The following is a 14722-nucleotide window of genomic DNA, read 5'->3' on the forward strand; positions in this document are numbered from 1 at the left end:
ATGACTTTTATATTAATATTTTAATTATATTCTATAAAATATGTAAGCATGTAGAAAACACAATGATTACTAACAATATTACAGGATATTTTAGGAGTATTTTGTATAAACTCCAGTAATACAGATATTTAAGAGTAATAAATTATGGTTATAAAAAGCAATCTCTGAAAAACAAAGTAGTCTAATTTTTTAGCATCAGAGACTATTTAAACTTTAGTATGTATATTTGTTTGGTACTTCATGCAGACTTACACTCTTTAACTAAAGAAAAAAGGAAATACACTCACAGGAAATGAAAGACTACAAAGAACATTCCGAACATTATACGAGCCTACCATTTTCAGACACTGTACAAGATACTGACGTTTATGGAGAATGAAGAGGAAAAAAATCTCTGTCCTTAGGTACTCAACCTGGAAACTGCAGCAGCCAAGTGAAGGAAGTACAGTATATGCAGGGCGCCTGGGTGGCTCAATTGGTTAAGCGTCCGACTCTTCATTTTGGCTCAGGTCATGATCTCACGGTTCATGGGTTTGAGCCCCACGTTGGGCTCTGCGCTGACAGTACAGAGCCTGCTTGGGATTCTCTCTCTCTGCCCCTCCTGACTGCTCTCTCTCAGAATAAAGAAAGAAACTTAGGAGAAAAAGAAGTATGGTATATGTTTCTGTGTCTTTAGGCCTTTGCTCCTGCCCTGGTTATGGCAGGAGAAAGAAGGAATGTCTAACTGTAGTGCTAATGGAGTTGGGAGAAGACAAGGTAGGGGAGAGAATGGCAGGAAGGCTTCTCAGAGAAGGTGACGGAATAAGCTGGGTCTAAAAGAAGAGTAGGAGTTTCGAAGCGGACAACAGTCAGTGGAGCTTTTCTCAGGAAGAGAACTGCATGGTGCAATGAGAGATAATAGAGCACCTATTAGAGGACCACAAACACATCGATGTAATTATGCCTTTTCGTTTAGACATCAAGAGTCTGGCATAATTTCAGAACACTTACTGGAGTTCTGTAGGCAAAACTGGAAAGAAAAGTTTTAGGCTAAGAGAGAGTTTGGCTGAAGACAGAGTCAAATCCATTAGGGAATAAGTGACTTATAAATAAGATAGGTCAGGTAACATGTACGGAATGAAAAGAAGATCAAAATGGAATTCTTACAAATACAAGCCCTTAAGGTCCAGTGAAGGAACTCAAAATGGACATAAAAAAAAAAAAAAAAGAAGAAGAAGAAAGGAAAAGGGAGAATGCAGAACCAAGAAAATAGGGCAAACTAAAAGACCAAGAATATTTCATGGGCAGAGTAAGCAAGAGTATCAAATACAGTAGATGTAAGGACTAAAATGTGCCCACTGTTCCTCGGTGACTTTAGCCATGGCAGTTGTAGTCATGTAGTAGGCTGTATGCCAGACCATGGTAGATACGGTAATTAATGACATTAAGGAAGTGGATGCCTCTAGCACAGATTTCTTTTCAGAAGGTTTAGCTATAAAAGTAGAGGAGGCAAGAACAGGTACTGATGCAATTAAGTGTACAGATTTGGTGAAAGGAATCTGAACGAGTTTCCTAAGATGATTTCTGTTTCCTCCAGGTAGGAGAAGAGGAGGTGTTTTGCTAAGACTCCGAAAAGAAGTGTTGAGAAGAATGAAGGTCAGAAACAGGCACTGTGGAGACTGAATGAGCTGACCAGGAAAATCTAGGAAGGTCAGGTATTGTTACTGACCTGGGGAAGGTTGTGGAGAAACTTATGAACTCACTAAAGAAAATTTTAATTAATACTAGTCCTGGTTATTTTATTAGTAAGCAAGTATGTAAAACAAAGTATAGAAGAATTTTCAGTATTCTTTAATTAGCAAACTAAATTAAGCAAAAAATTTTTAAAATATGAAGAATGTTTACTAAATATGGATATCTTGATATGCAGCTAGGGATTTGCATAAAAGAAAATATATAAAAGCGATCTTTTTAAATGTATGACATATTTCCTTAATAAGAGGAAAAAAATAATGTTCTAGTGAAATAAATTAATTACTAGGAACTTGAAGCATTAAATCCAGTCTTTCTATTGAGATAAGATTTAAAAAATATATCCTTATGGGTGTAAAATGTGAAATGTTCCACTTAACTATATAACTCCTCAATTATGATGCATTTCTATGTATAGCTTATTTTAAGTGATTGAAAAAAAAGTTCTGATACAGTACTCTTGATAAGAAGTAACTATTCAGGGCCCCTGGGTGGCTCAGTTGGTTGAATGTCTGACTTTAGCTCAGGTTATGATCTCATGGTTTGTGGGTTCAAGCCCCGCATCTGGCTCTGTGCTGACAGCTCAGAGCCTGGAGCCTGCTTTAGATTCTGTCTCCCTCTCTCTCTCTGCCCCTACCCCACTGGTGCTCGCTCTCCCTCTCTCTCAAAAGTAAATAAACATTAAAAAAATTAGATTAAAAAAAAAAGAAGCAACTATTCATCCCCCACCCTCCCCACCCAGTGTACCTACCACCTACAGCAGTTATTTTGGAACTGATTTAATTTGTTGAGGTCATACTTTTACACCTGAAAATAAGTGAAAGTGATGGAAAGTGTTTCATTCAATAAAATCAAGGTTGCTCTTCTGAAAATATTAATTTCTATTTCCAGACTTGCCATTGTGCATTTAAAAATCAAGATGGTGGGAATGCCTGTGGCTCAGTTGGTCCGACTTCTGATTTCAGCTCAGGTCACGACCTCATGATTTGTGAGTTCAAGCCCTGAGTTGGGCTCTTTTCTGACATTGCAGAGCCTGCTTGGGATCCTCTCTCTCCCTCTCTGCCTCTCCTCTGCTCATGCTTTCTCTCTCTCTCAAAATAAATAAATAAACTTAAAAAATTAAGATGACTATTAGCACAAAATTCAAGTGTAAAAACTGCCTCTGAACACTATAATAAACAATCATTTTTTTGGAATTTAATTGGGATTACTATTTTTATTCTAGGATGATACTGCTTTTTTTTTTTTTTTTTTAAGTAGTCTCCATGCCCAACATGGGACTTGAACTTAGGACCCTGAGATCAAGAGTCAGATGCTCTACCAACTGAGCCAGCCAGGTGCTCCTCTAGGATGATACTTTTGGAAAAATTCTAAATTTGCTTCTAAAATTGTAGCAATTAGTTCATCTGGAGAGATAGGTTTTGTTAACCTAGCTCCTGATGGGTGAACCTGGTAGGTCATCTACACAGTTATATCAGGACAAGAGTTACCATCTTTTCTCTAAGAGTTGATATTCTCCTCTAAAATGCCCAATATACACTCACTTCTGTTATGGAAACTGTTACTTCTAATGTCACCACAAAACACACCAATATCATTTGGTCTAAAACTTCTTGAAAATAAATGACAACGCTTACTCTTTCAGAAAAAAAGCAAGTAATTTTTAAAAATTTTTAAATGTTTTATTCATTTCTGAGAGACAGAGAGAGACAGTGTGAGCAGGGGAGGGTCAGAGAGAGAGGGAGATACAGAATCTGAAGTAGGCTCCAGGCTCTGAGCTGTCAGCACAGAACCCAATGTGGGGCTCGAACCCACGAGCTGTGAGATCATGATCTGAGCCAAAGTCAGATGCTTAACCAACTGAGCCACTCAGCCGCCCCAAGAAGCAAGTAATTTTTGACAGTAATGTTCATAAAGGTAAATTTAAAACATACATACACACAAAAGAACACATGTAACATAATTTGCAAAGGTCGGGGGTGTACTTTTTATAATAATATGAATAGTTCATTTTCTTAAAAACGATTATTAGAAACTATAATTAATTTATAACATAATACTATGCAACATGTAAGTATTATTCTATTACTACCATTAATGGTGACCATTCATGTCAGGCGCTGTGTTAGAAGACATATATGTCATTTCATTTGATTCTCATAACCACCCTATGATATAACTATTATTACCTATATTTAAGTGTGGGTAAATTGAGGTTTCAAGAAATTTAACTCACTCACTGGCACATTTCAAATAAGCTAAGTAAGCTAGGAGTTGAAACAAGGTCCATATAATTCCAAAACCCATGCTGGGGTTTTTTTTTTTTTAAGTTTATTTCTTTATTCTGAGAGAAAGAAAAAGTGGTTGCACACATGGAAAAGGAGAGAGGGAGAGAGAATCCCAAGCAGGCTGCACATGGAGCCCGATGTGGGGCTTGACCTCATGAACAATGAGATCATAACCTGAAGCAGAAATCAAGAGTCGGACACTTCACTAAGTCACTCAGGCGCCCCCTACAAAACCCGTGCTTTTACCCACTAAGCTACAGAACTATTAGTTTGCTACTTATTAAAATCTTTAAATGGATGGATTATATGATCAACGGGCTTTAAGCAAAACAAAAATTTTTTTCAAAAAGAATCAATGTTTTATATAATTTTTCTTTATTGACTCTATTACTTGTCTTTTGGTGATTTCTCTTCATATTCATTTTATTTCCTAAAATAAAATGTGCCTATACTTAGAAAAATAATACTGTCACATAATCTGTCAGACTCTAGAACCATAAAAATAGTGCATGTTTCAAAAGTAACTGTAGGGATAAAATGCTCATTTACATATATTGAGCAGTCCTTCTTTATCAATCCTTATTCTAATGTCCCAGTTCTTCTACACGTCTTCACTGATCTCTACTGGCAGACTCCATTTCTTAGCATTTCATTTACTGTTCTTTGTAGGTATAAGTTTAAAATATCCAACTAATTATCAATAACAAAAACTTCTATGTTAAGCACACAGTGATTATTATATTGTTGATCTTGTCTTAGAAATCAAAACTACAGTGATTTTTGTAGATAAAAAAGGGAGTAAATATACTTGACTGAGAAACCAGAATTTTAAAAAAGGTATTTCTATCTTGAATAACTGGTTATTGGGGAGCCTGGGAGGCTCAGTCAGCTAGGGTCCAACTTGGCCTTAGGTCATGATCTCACAGCTCGTGTATTTGAACCCCATATCGCGCTCTGTGCTGACAGCTCAGAGCCTGGAGCCTGCTTCAGATTCTGTGTCTCCCTCTCTCTGCCCCTCCCCTGCTTACACTCTGTCTGTCTCTCTCTCAAAAATAAATAAATATTAATTTAAAAAAAAAAAAACTGTGAATAACTGGTCACTGAAGAATAAATATAAATAGCTCAAATCTGGCCTGTCTTTTTTGATTCTTACCTCAGGTTGACTGGAAATATTCAAAATGAGAGCCCATAACTCTGCTCTCAGTGCTGTGGGGCTTCCTTGTCTGATATACTGTTGAGCAGCAGCACTGTCTTGTTCTGCTAGCACTGGGAAAAGTACAGTAAAATCTCATTACAAAAGTTATAATGTAAGAGACAAAACTGAAACCTTATAATTAACATCTTTGGGGAAGCTAACATTTCATCTTTAACATAATTACATCATGTCTTGACAGCCTTCTTTTACTCTCTGAATTTTGATGTGGCCCTGTTTACATCCCTATCAATACAGGTCAAGTCTGAAATTCCCCTACCTCCTACCCAATTTGGTAAAAATGTTTAATGTAGGTACCTTGAAATCACTTTGCTCCACGGATCTGAAACTAGTGATAGACACGCATAAATTTCTTATGCATATTCTCTAAGTCAGGAATGTTCTAATATTTTGAAGTACTATGGTATTTAAAGTATTATGGCTAAGAATTATAAAGAATATGAGATACCTAATCTATTAGATGACTTTTTAGCTATTTCCTAAAATCAACAGAAAAGAGAGATTTTTTTAAAAAAGAACTAAGAAAAGAACTGATACCCTTATAAAGTCAAAAACTATAATCAGCCAAGTTCACAAAATTATTATATTATTTTTCTTTCATTTTCATTTTGTCTTTAATGAAAATACCAACTATTAAGTCCAAAAACAAAGGCTCTCCCAAAACAAACAAAACAATTTTAAAAGCAAAAAAAAGACCTACTAGGCAACTGCTGATATTTGTCTAACATACTATTTTCTTATATTTTCTTTTTAAAAGAAAAGGGAAAAAACTTATACTAAATGAAAATGACATAAGCAAAAGAAATAAAGGTATCATATCAAATAAAAACAGATGAGGCATATTCTTTAATTTGCAACTGTGTTTAATGAAAACATCAAATATACAAGTAAAAAATGATGAAATCTTAAATATTATTTTGAAAAACTGAAGTACAGAGTTTAGAACATGATAATTCCCATAGAAGGTCTGACACAAAGACTTATCTGTACTTCGTATCTCAAAGACAAAAAAAGATTTATAAAAACAAGAAGAATTTTCAAGAGACAGGGAAAAAATGACTCCCCAGAACACTGAGGGCCGCTTTGGGTAGTAAGTCTCACCATTGTGAACAGTCAAGAGAAGTATATTCTCTCCTAATGCAGGGGCATATTCCCATTAGCACTAACGAGAAGCGTGTGGGAGCATCAAAGAGACAGACTTCCTCTTTGATTTTAAAATGAAATTCTGCTGACCATTCAGCAGAATTGTTAAACTAACATTCTTAAAAATGTGTGTCTGCATTTATTATTTCCTTCTTAGTGAAGCGTCTGTGTTCTTCTTTATCTAAGATTTATTGATGAAGCCAAAATGATATTTCTCCTCTTTATAAAGATTCCCATTATATTATCTACGTAGTTAAATAATACTCTTTTTTAGATTTTTAGTTTTCCAGGGAGTGGATTTCAGTCTGAGGCACATGATGAAGACATTTACTTGAGACTGTTTCATTTTGAGAAATTATAATTAGTATAATCAAAAGCTTACCTTTTTGCCCAATACGTACATGCTCATTTTCAAAAAGTTCTAAAAATGATAAGATTATTAGACACAAATATGATCAACTACATTTAGAACAATATTAGGTATACTTTTTTCTGGTATTAATACTGTAATTATTTCTAAAACTGAATGGTTCTATAGAAAACTATAAGAATATTTATCTTTATATGTAGAAAAATCTTTTTTCTAAGTTGCTTAAAGTTTATGGAAATTAAAAGGGAGTTAAGTACATTTAATCAGAAGAGAAAACTGATAACCAATTTTCCTTTGTTAAAATAAAACAGAATATCTTTTCACAGCAGAAAAAGGTCTACTCATCTTGACAGCTTCATTTGCAAAGCCCTAATTCTGCTCTAATCTGCCATGAAAGCATAGCTAAAACAAAACAAAAAACCTTAATGCTATTATAGGTAAAATCCCACTATACAAATGCCATTTTAAAAGGTTACATGGGAGAAACAAAGATTTGCTTTTAAAGCACCAGTCATAATGGGAAAAGACTCATAAACTAAACCACATTAAAAAAATAAAAAACACTTCTCTCTATCAAAAGCTACCAGTGAGAGTGAAAATGTAAGTCACAGAGTTGGAGAGTATATCTGCAATAAACATATTTGGCAAAGGCCTTTAATCCAGAACATGTAAAGAACTCGGTAAAGACAGACAACTATCTGACCCAATAGGCAAAATATGTGACAGGTTCTTTACAAAGTAGAAAACCCAAAGGACCAGTAAAGTTATGAAAACAGGCTCAACCACATTAGTCATCAGAGAAACACAATGAAAACCATTATGAAATATACAGCCATTTTAATGCCTAAAATGAAAAAGCCTGACAATTCTAAATGCAAATTAAGTGGAGCAAATGAACTTTTCGTACAAAGGGCAGTGGTAGTATAAATTAGTGCAGCCACTTGGAAAGCTATGCATGTCCTAGAACAATTAGCAATTTACTCTCAGGTATGCACCTTTTTTTTTTTTTATTTTATTTATTTATTTATTTTTATCTACAGTTTATTGTCAAGTTGGTTTCCATATAACACCCAGTGCTCATCCCTACAAGTGCCCTCCTCCATGCCCAACTCCCCCCTTCCCCCAAACACCCATGAGTCCTCAGTTCTCAGCATTCAAGAGTTTATCATGGTTTGCCTCTCTCCCTTTCCCCCACAATTTCTCCCCTTTTTCTCCCCCATGGTCCTCTGTTAAGTTCCTCCTAATCCTCCTATACGTGTAAACATATGGTATTTGTCCTTCTCTGCCTGACTTATTTCGCTCAGCATAACACCCTCAAGGTCCACCCATGTTGCTACACATGGCCAGATTTCATTCTTTCTCATTGCCATGTAGTATTCCATGGTATAGATAAACCACATCTTCTTGATCCATTCGTCCGTGGATGGACACTTAGGCTCTTTCCATGTTTTAGCTATCGTGGAGAGTGCTGCTATGAACACTGGGTACATGTGCTCCTGTGCATCAGCATTTCTGTGTCCCTTGGGTAAATTCCTAGCAGTGCTATTGCTGGGTCATAGGGGAGTTCTACTGTTAATTTCCTGAGGAACCTCCACACTGTTTTCCAGAGGGGCTACACCAGTTTACCTTCCCACCAATAGTGTAGGAGGGTGCCCGTTTCTCCACATCCTCGCCAGCATCTAGAGTTCTCTGATTTGCTCATTTTAGCCACTCTGACTGGCGTGAGGTGGTATCTCAGTGTGGTTTTGATTTGTATTTCTCAGGTATGCACCTTAATGAGTGCATATGTGCACCAAGGAACGTATATTACCAATAATGGTAATAACCAAATAATGGGAACAACTCAACTGATCATCAGCGGTAGAAATCATCAACAGTATGATCCCATATCTATAAAGTACAAACTAGACAAAAGTAGCCTATGATGTTAGAAGTCAGGATAGTTGTCACCCATGGAGGTGGCAGAGACTGGAGGTGTGCCTGGAGGCTTCTAGGATGCTGGTAATACTCTTATTTCTTGATCTAGTCAAAGGTTTCACAAGTATACTCGCGTGGTAAAAATTTGCTGATCTGTATAATTATGATTTGTGTCCTTTTCACTATGTACATTATATTTCTATAAGTCATTTAAAAATTAAGAGCAAAAAGGAAAAGGATTATGAAACTATAAGGGGCAAACGTTTAGCTCTTCTCCCCATCTCAGAGAAAATCAGTTTGTCAACTTGTTTTCTTCCTCTTCCTCCCCACAATCTGAGAAAGAAGGAGCTGTTAATTGGATTTGTTACATTTACAACAGTGATTAGTTCGCCTTTTCTCATGAATGGGATAACTGTGTGTTAAGGGTCATGAACTTACATATGACTGGGTAAGTAGAACCTGGGTCCCCTGGCAACCTGGTGACCATCTTGGCACTTGATTACCTCCTGAGCAGAATGCTCACGCTCAGACACTTCAGAGCTCTAATCTGAACTCAGTGGCCTGTTGGTGGTGGGTACCTGGGTACTGAGGGAGAGGGAGACCTGTCCTGGGCTAACAGTTTAACGCAGTTTTCTAAAAAGCCTGTTCTGTGATCCCCAGGGTCCGCCCAGCCAAATACAAAATGGTACTCTACTTCAGTCTTCCACTTGTTAATATTTTCAGGGTTAGATATATTTTTTTAGCTTTAAAAAATTATCCGTAAACCTAGTTTTACCAAATAGAATATATGAAGCAGAGTACCCTATTCTTTTAGTTTATTTTATTCCTAATGGCTCTGAAGTTGAGCAGATTATTTACAATAACCATCTAGAGTGTTTGGGATCCCTGCCAACCGACAATCATTTTCTATAACTAAAGTATTCGAATATATTTATTCCAAAGACTGTATATAAAATAATACTACCAGTTTCATTTTAATTAGCTATGACTGCCAAGGCCCAGTGACCAAAGAATCAAATGTTGTCAGTCAATTCTTGTCTCTGTTAAAAACGGATGACACTACTGGATGATAATAGTGCTTTATTACTGAAAGTAGTAGGGAATAAAAACAAAAAAACTTCTTTACAGAATTTAACTATTCAATTATATGACATAAAATGACTTTGATTTGTAAGTGCTATTTTCTAGTCCAAGAATAAGAAGCCCAAAAATTTCATAACCAGAATTTCCAATCTGTTACTCAAAAAATGCTTGTTAAGCTGTATTGGCTATGTTAATAAATGCGTCTATATTAGTAAATTGCTTGGGGGAAAAAGTGCTCTGGTAAAATGAATTGGCAAGATTCTAAGCTAGAAGTTTACTTAGGATTTCTCATAGTCTAAAAGATAGTGACACAAACTAAATATCTTAATAAGGTATATCACATAGCCTTTCTCAAACCTTACTTAGCAATAAGATCCTCTCTTTCACAGGACATCTATCTGATGTATGCTTCAGAAATTGTTGAGCCAACTAAATCTGCTTTTCTTCTTTTAGAAACAACAAACTGTTGAAAATGTCTATTTAGCAAAATCCCATCTCATTAGATTATTATGTATATTCGGGCAATAATAGCAGACATATGACCGCCTGTTATCATAAAGCCTTATGAAAGAATATTGATCTTGCTTACCCATCTAGCATGAGTCTTCCACATAGTTTCCACTGTAAGTATGTAGATTTGTGTACATGTATATTTAAAATAATGAATATTCATGACAGTTTGTAGGAATAATAAATATGTCTAATTTTAGGTTATTTTTAAATCTGGATTCTGTATTATAAACGTAAAGATATTTCTCCTGACTTTATATAAAAGCTGTTAAGTTAGCAAGTCAGATATGTACTTCAAATATGAAAATTAAGTTAACAGTATTTATGAGACATAGGTGACACAGGTTTTTAAAGAAGGATATAGTGCCTTTAAGTCAGAGTATACTTAATCCTAAATATAAAACTTGCATCTAGTGAGACACAAGTATTAGCAATATTTGAAATCATTAGCATCACAGTTCCAGTTTGACCAAAGCCACAGACATAGACCAAAACATTAAAAATACCAACAAATTCTGGGCAAAAGTAGTTATATATAACCCTGTTCTTCTTTCCAAGTAATACTGTTGGTTAGCAATTCTCAAGTCATGTAAAAATCCAAGTACTATACCACTGAAATCAATCTCATTGGATAGACACCAATTTAACCCAATTTCTAACAGTCTTGCTTTGAGAAGTAGAGAGTAAAAATAACTGCATCAACTAAAGAGATCATCAGCCTCCTTGGGCAGATGTAGGTGCTCTTTCATCTGCTCCAACTGCCCCTTGTATGTAATAATAGCAAATACCACACTGATTCTTACATAGATCTATATTTCCACTATATCTTCCCTAAGGGTAAAGATTAGGTCATATCTGTGTGTTCACTAGTCCCTGGCCCTTAGCAGGGTCTCACATTTGTGAATCAAAGAAGAAAGAACTATACTCTAGATTAAGAAAAAAATAGGTTTTCTATAGCATTGCTACGATAGAGTTTAGAACAACTTTAAGCAATTCTTAAGGATGATTTAAAAGTAAAAAACATAAATACCATTCGAGGTTATATTATTATTTTCTTTTCCTTTTGTTATATTTGGCTATCATCGGCCATGAACAGAAATATAAGATATCTGTCTTAGTTGTTCAGATTGCTACAACAAAAAACCCACAGACTAAACAGTTTAAAAACAACAGAAATTTATTTGTTATGTTCCAGGGGCTAGAAGTCCAAGATCAGGGGGACAGCAAGCTGGGTTGTTGTGAAGGTGTCTTTCTGAGCCACAGACTGCTGAGTTTTCTCTGTGTTCTCACATGGGTGGAAGGGGCTAGAAAGCTCTCTGACAAGGGCACTGATCTCATTCATGAGGGCACACCCTCCTGACCTAATCATTTTCTTGAGACTCCACCTAATACCATCACCGTAGGGATTAGGACTTCAAAATATGAATTTCAGGAGTACACAAACATTCAAACTATAGCAATATCTTATTCCGTAAGATGTCTGATATCTTCTTATAAAATAAGAAAAGACTATCAAAGGGGTCAGGAGGAGAAGCAGCATATAATGGCAGACTTTGAAGGCAGACTGCTTAGTTCTGAACCTTTGTTCTAGTACTTACTAGCTTTGTGAACTTGGGCAAGTACTTAAAATCTTCACTTCTTCAACTTTAAAATGGTAGTAATACTTCTATCTCACACAATACCAGAAAATTAAAACCATAATGCAGTGCTACTATATATCGCCAGAATGACTAAAACAAAGATGGAATATATCCAGCAGTAGCAAGCATATAGGACAACTTCTACTCTCATACCCTGTTGATTGAAGTGTAAACTGGTACTACCATTTTTGAAAATTCACTGGCAGTTATCTACTAAAGATGAACTTATACAAACCTCAGGAGAGAGAAATTGTCTTTCCAGGTGTATACTCAACAGAGGAGTATACATGTGCTCACTAAAAGAAACATATTAGTATGTTCACAGCCGCCTAATCTGTCATTGCCTCCAACTTGAAACCTTCCAAATACTCATCAACAGTAGAATGGATAAATAATGTGGTATATTAATACAGTGGAACACTATACTGCAAAAAATGGTCCACAAATACATATAACAATGTGGCAGAATTTCATAAATATAATGTTGAACAAAAGAAGTGAAACATCAAAGGGTACATACTATATGCTTCCATTCATATGAAGTTCAAGAATTGGTAAAATTAATCTATATTGCTAGAAATCAGAATAGTGGTTATCTTTGACAAAGGGGATAAAGACTGAAAAGGGCTTCAGTATACTGATCTGGGTGGTATTTTAATAGGTGTGTCCAAATCATAAAAAATCCAATTGAGCCATTCTCTTATGGATATGTACTTTTTCTCTCTTCCTTCCTTCCTTAAGTAATCTCTACCCCCAACATGGGGCTTGAACTCACAACCCAGATGTCATGAGTCATATACTCTACCGACTGAACCAGCCAGGCATCCCCTATACTTTTCTATATGCATTATACATTAATAAAGTTTTAAAAATAGAATAATACATACCTTCTAGAGCTGCTACGGTTAAAATGGGATAGTACACATGTAACATATAGTAAGTGCCCAATGACTGTTTATTATGTTTATAAAATAAAGAAATAGCCAACTTCCTTATTTTATAGAGAAAGAAGCAAGTCCAGAAATGTAAAGTGACTTGTCCAAATGTAAAGTGTGTGTCCAAGTCACACAACTAGCCAGTAGCAGAGGAAAGACTAGAACAATTCCATTACACGATAGGCTTCCCATGTTTTAAGTCAGTTTTTACTTCCTATTGATTACAGATAAATACCAATCTGGTCTTTTATGAAAAACACATGGTATTTATGCACAAAAAAAGAAAAGCTATGGAAATTTTGTGTTTGCTTAAGATTTAAAAGACACTTATTTTATAGCCTAAGTTTATACTAGGTAGAATGTCAGTATTAACTTGGTAATACAAACTATAAAAATAGATGGTAATGGTCAGTAAATGAAAATATGAGTGCTGCCAATGATGATTTCGCCAAAAAAAAAAAAAATGACTTCAATGTGTCTAATGACTGTTCAAAATTAACTTTAAAGGTCTTCAAATAAATACAAAATCTATTTGAATTCTGATCACTGCAACATACAGAGTTCTGTTCAGTAATTAACAGTCATCAAGGAAAAGCAAAAAGTATGCTTCTTTTTCAGACATAAAAGAGTTACTAGATTAATTTGGAAATGACAAGACAAGCCTTAAACTGACTCTCATTTATCATTAATCATATGCCATTTGAGAGAAACACTTACCCGGAGGCACTTGATTAGAATCATCTATACCCAGCTGCCCTGTAGTTAAGCCCAGTTCTACAAAGAATTCTTTCTGAAAAATAACACACATAGAATTAACATACATCTCAAACTTTGCCCCACAGTAGGAACAAAAATCACCTTCATCTAGACACCAGCTTAAATAAAAAATCACAATGTAAAATGAATTTTTGCTTCATTTGAATATCTAAAAAGGAAGAGGGTATTTTTGAACTTTTCAGTAGTAATGCATTTGTTCAAAATTTGGCCTGTTTAGCTAATAGACTATTCAGTAAAGACATGATAATCACACTTTTGAGTAAAGAACTAATAACATTAAAATCATTCCTCAAACACACAAACACAGTATGTGCAGAACTCATCAACTTTATCTTCTAAATTCATCATCTAAAATTACCAATATGATTCTCTACTTGTGTTTTCCATGGTATTATAGTTCACTCCACTTTTAATCAACTAAACACTGCAAATATCCAAAACAACTTAAATTAATTTTTAAGCAAAATTAGACTATCAACTGTTCTGCTAAAATAAAAATAAATTAGATTTATTCTCCAGACTTCCTCCACTTATCTAGTAATGTCTAGTGAAAGTAAGCATGTTTGTCTATTATTTTTTAAATAAACAACAACCCCATATTGTTCACATTATGTTTATTCCGTAAGTAATTAAATATTTCTATTAATATTTGCCTCAGAGTTTTGTTACTATTCTAATTGCTAAAACCAAACTTCCTTCTCCTTTAAAAAATGGAATTAGTTTTAATCCTTCATAATTATGTATTACTTAAATTAATGATTTATTTGTGACCCTCATAAGACAGTTATCCAGCCTAACATTCACATTCATTTCATTTTTGTATTGATTTTAAATACCTGATGTTATACTTCAATTTTTAACTAAACTTGACTTTATACTTTAAAAAAGCACTTCAATTTATGTTTCCAACTTTTAATGACTGAAGAGGTAAAAAATGTAATGTTATTCATCCATTTTCAATCACTATCTTCTATTTATTGTAAATATTCTTCCTTCATTTAAATCATTAGAATTAATGATAAGGTATTTGATTATTTAGTAGTCTTGATCTTCATTCTACAGAAGGGACTTAAGGTCCAAAAAGCATTTTGATATTAGCTGCTGTAATCACAAGG

At 34.8% G+C, this 14722-nt stretch overlaps 1 protein-coding gene across 4 annotated transcripts in view; it reads right to left on the reverse strand.

The window, feature by feature from the left end:
• TBC1D19 (TBC1 domain family member 19) overlaps nt 1-14722 on the reverse strand; it is a 152404-nt gene that overhangs the window by 73984 nt on the left and 63698 nt on the right. For all 4 annotated transcript variants that reach the window (XM_077776582.1, XM_077776584.1, XM_077776583.1 and 1 more), the window contains 3 exons: nt 13548-13620; nt 6758-6796; nt 5173-5285 (listed from right to left, as the gene is read on the reverse strand). In XM_077776582.1, the coding sequence (XP_077632708.1) occupies nt 5173-5285; nt 6758-6796; nt 13548-13620 (225 nt within the window). The remainder of the gene's footprint in view (nt 1-5172; nt 5286-6757; nt 6797-13547; nt 13621-14722) is intronic.

The sequence above is a fragment of the Crocuta crocuta genome, unplaced genomic scaffold (genome assembly GCF_008692635.1).
Source record: "Crocuta crocuta isolate KB4526 unplaced genomic scaffold, BGI_CrCroc_1.0 scaffold57, whole genome shotgun sequence".
NCBI classification, from domain to species: domain Eukaryota; kingdom Metazoa; phylum Chordata; class Mammalia; order Carnivora; family Hyaenidae; genus Crocuta; species Crocuta crocuta.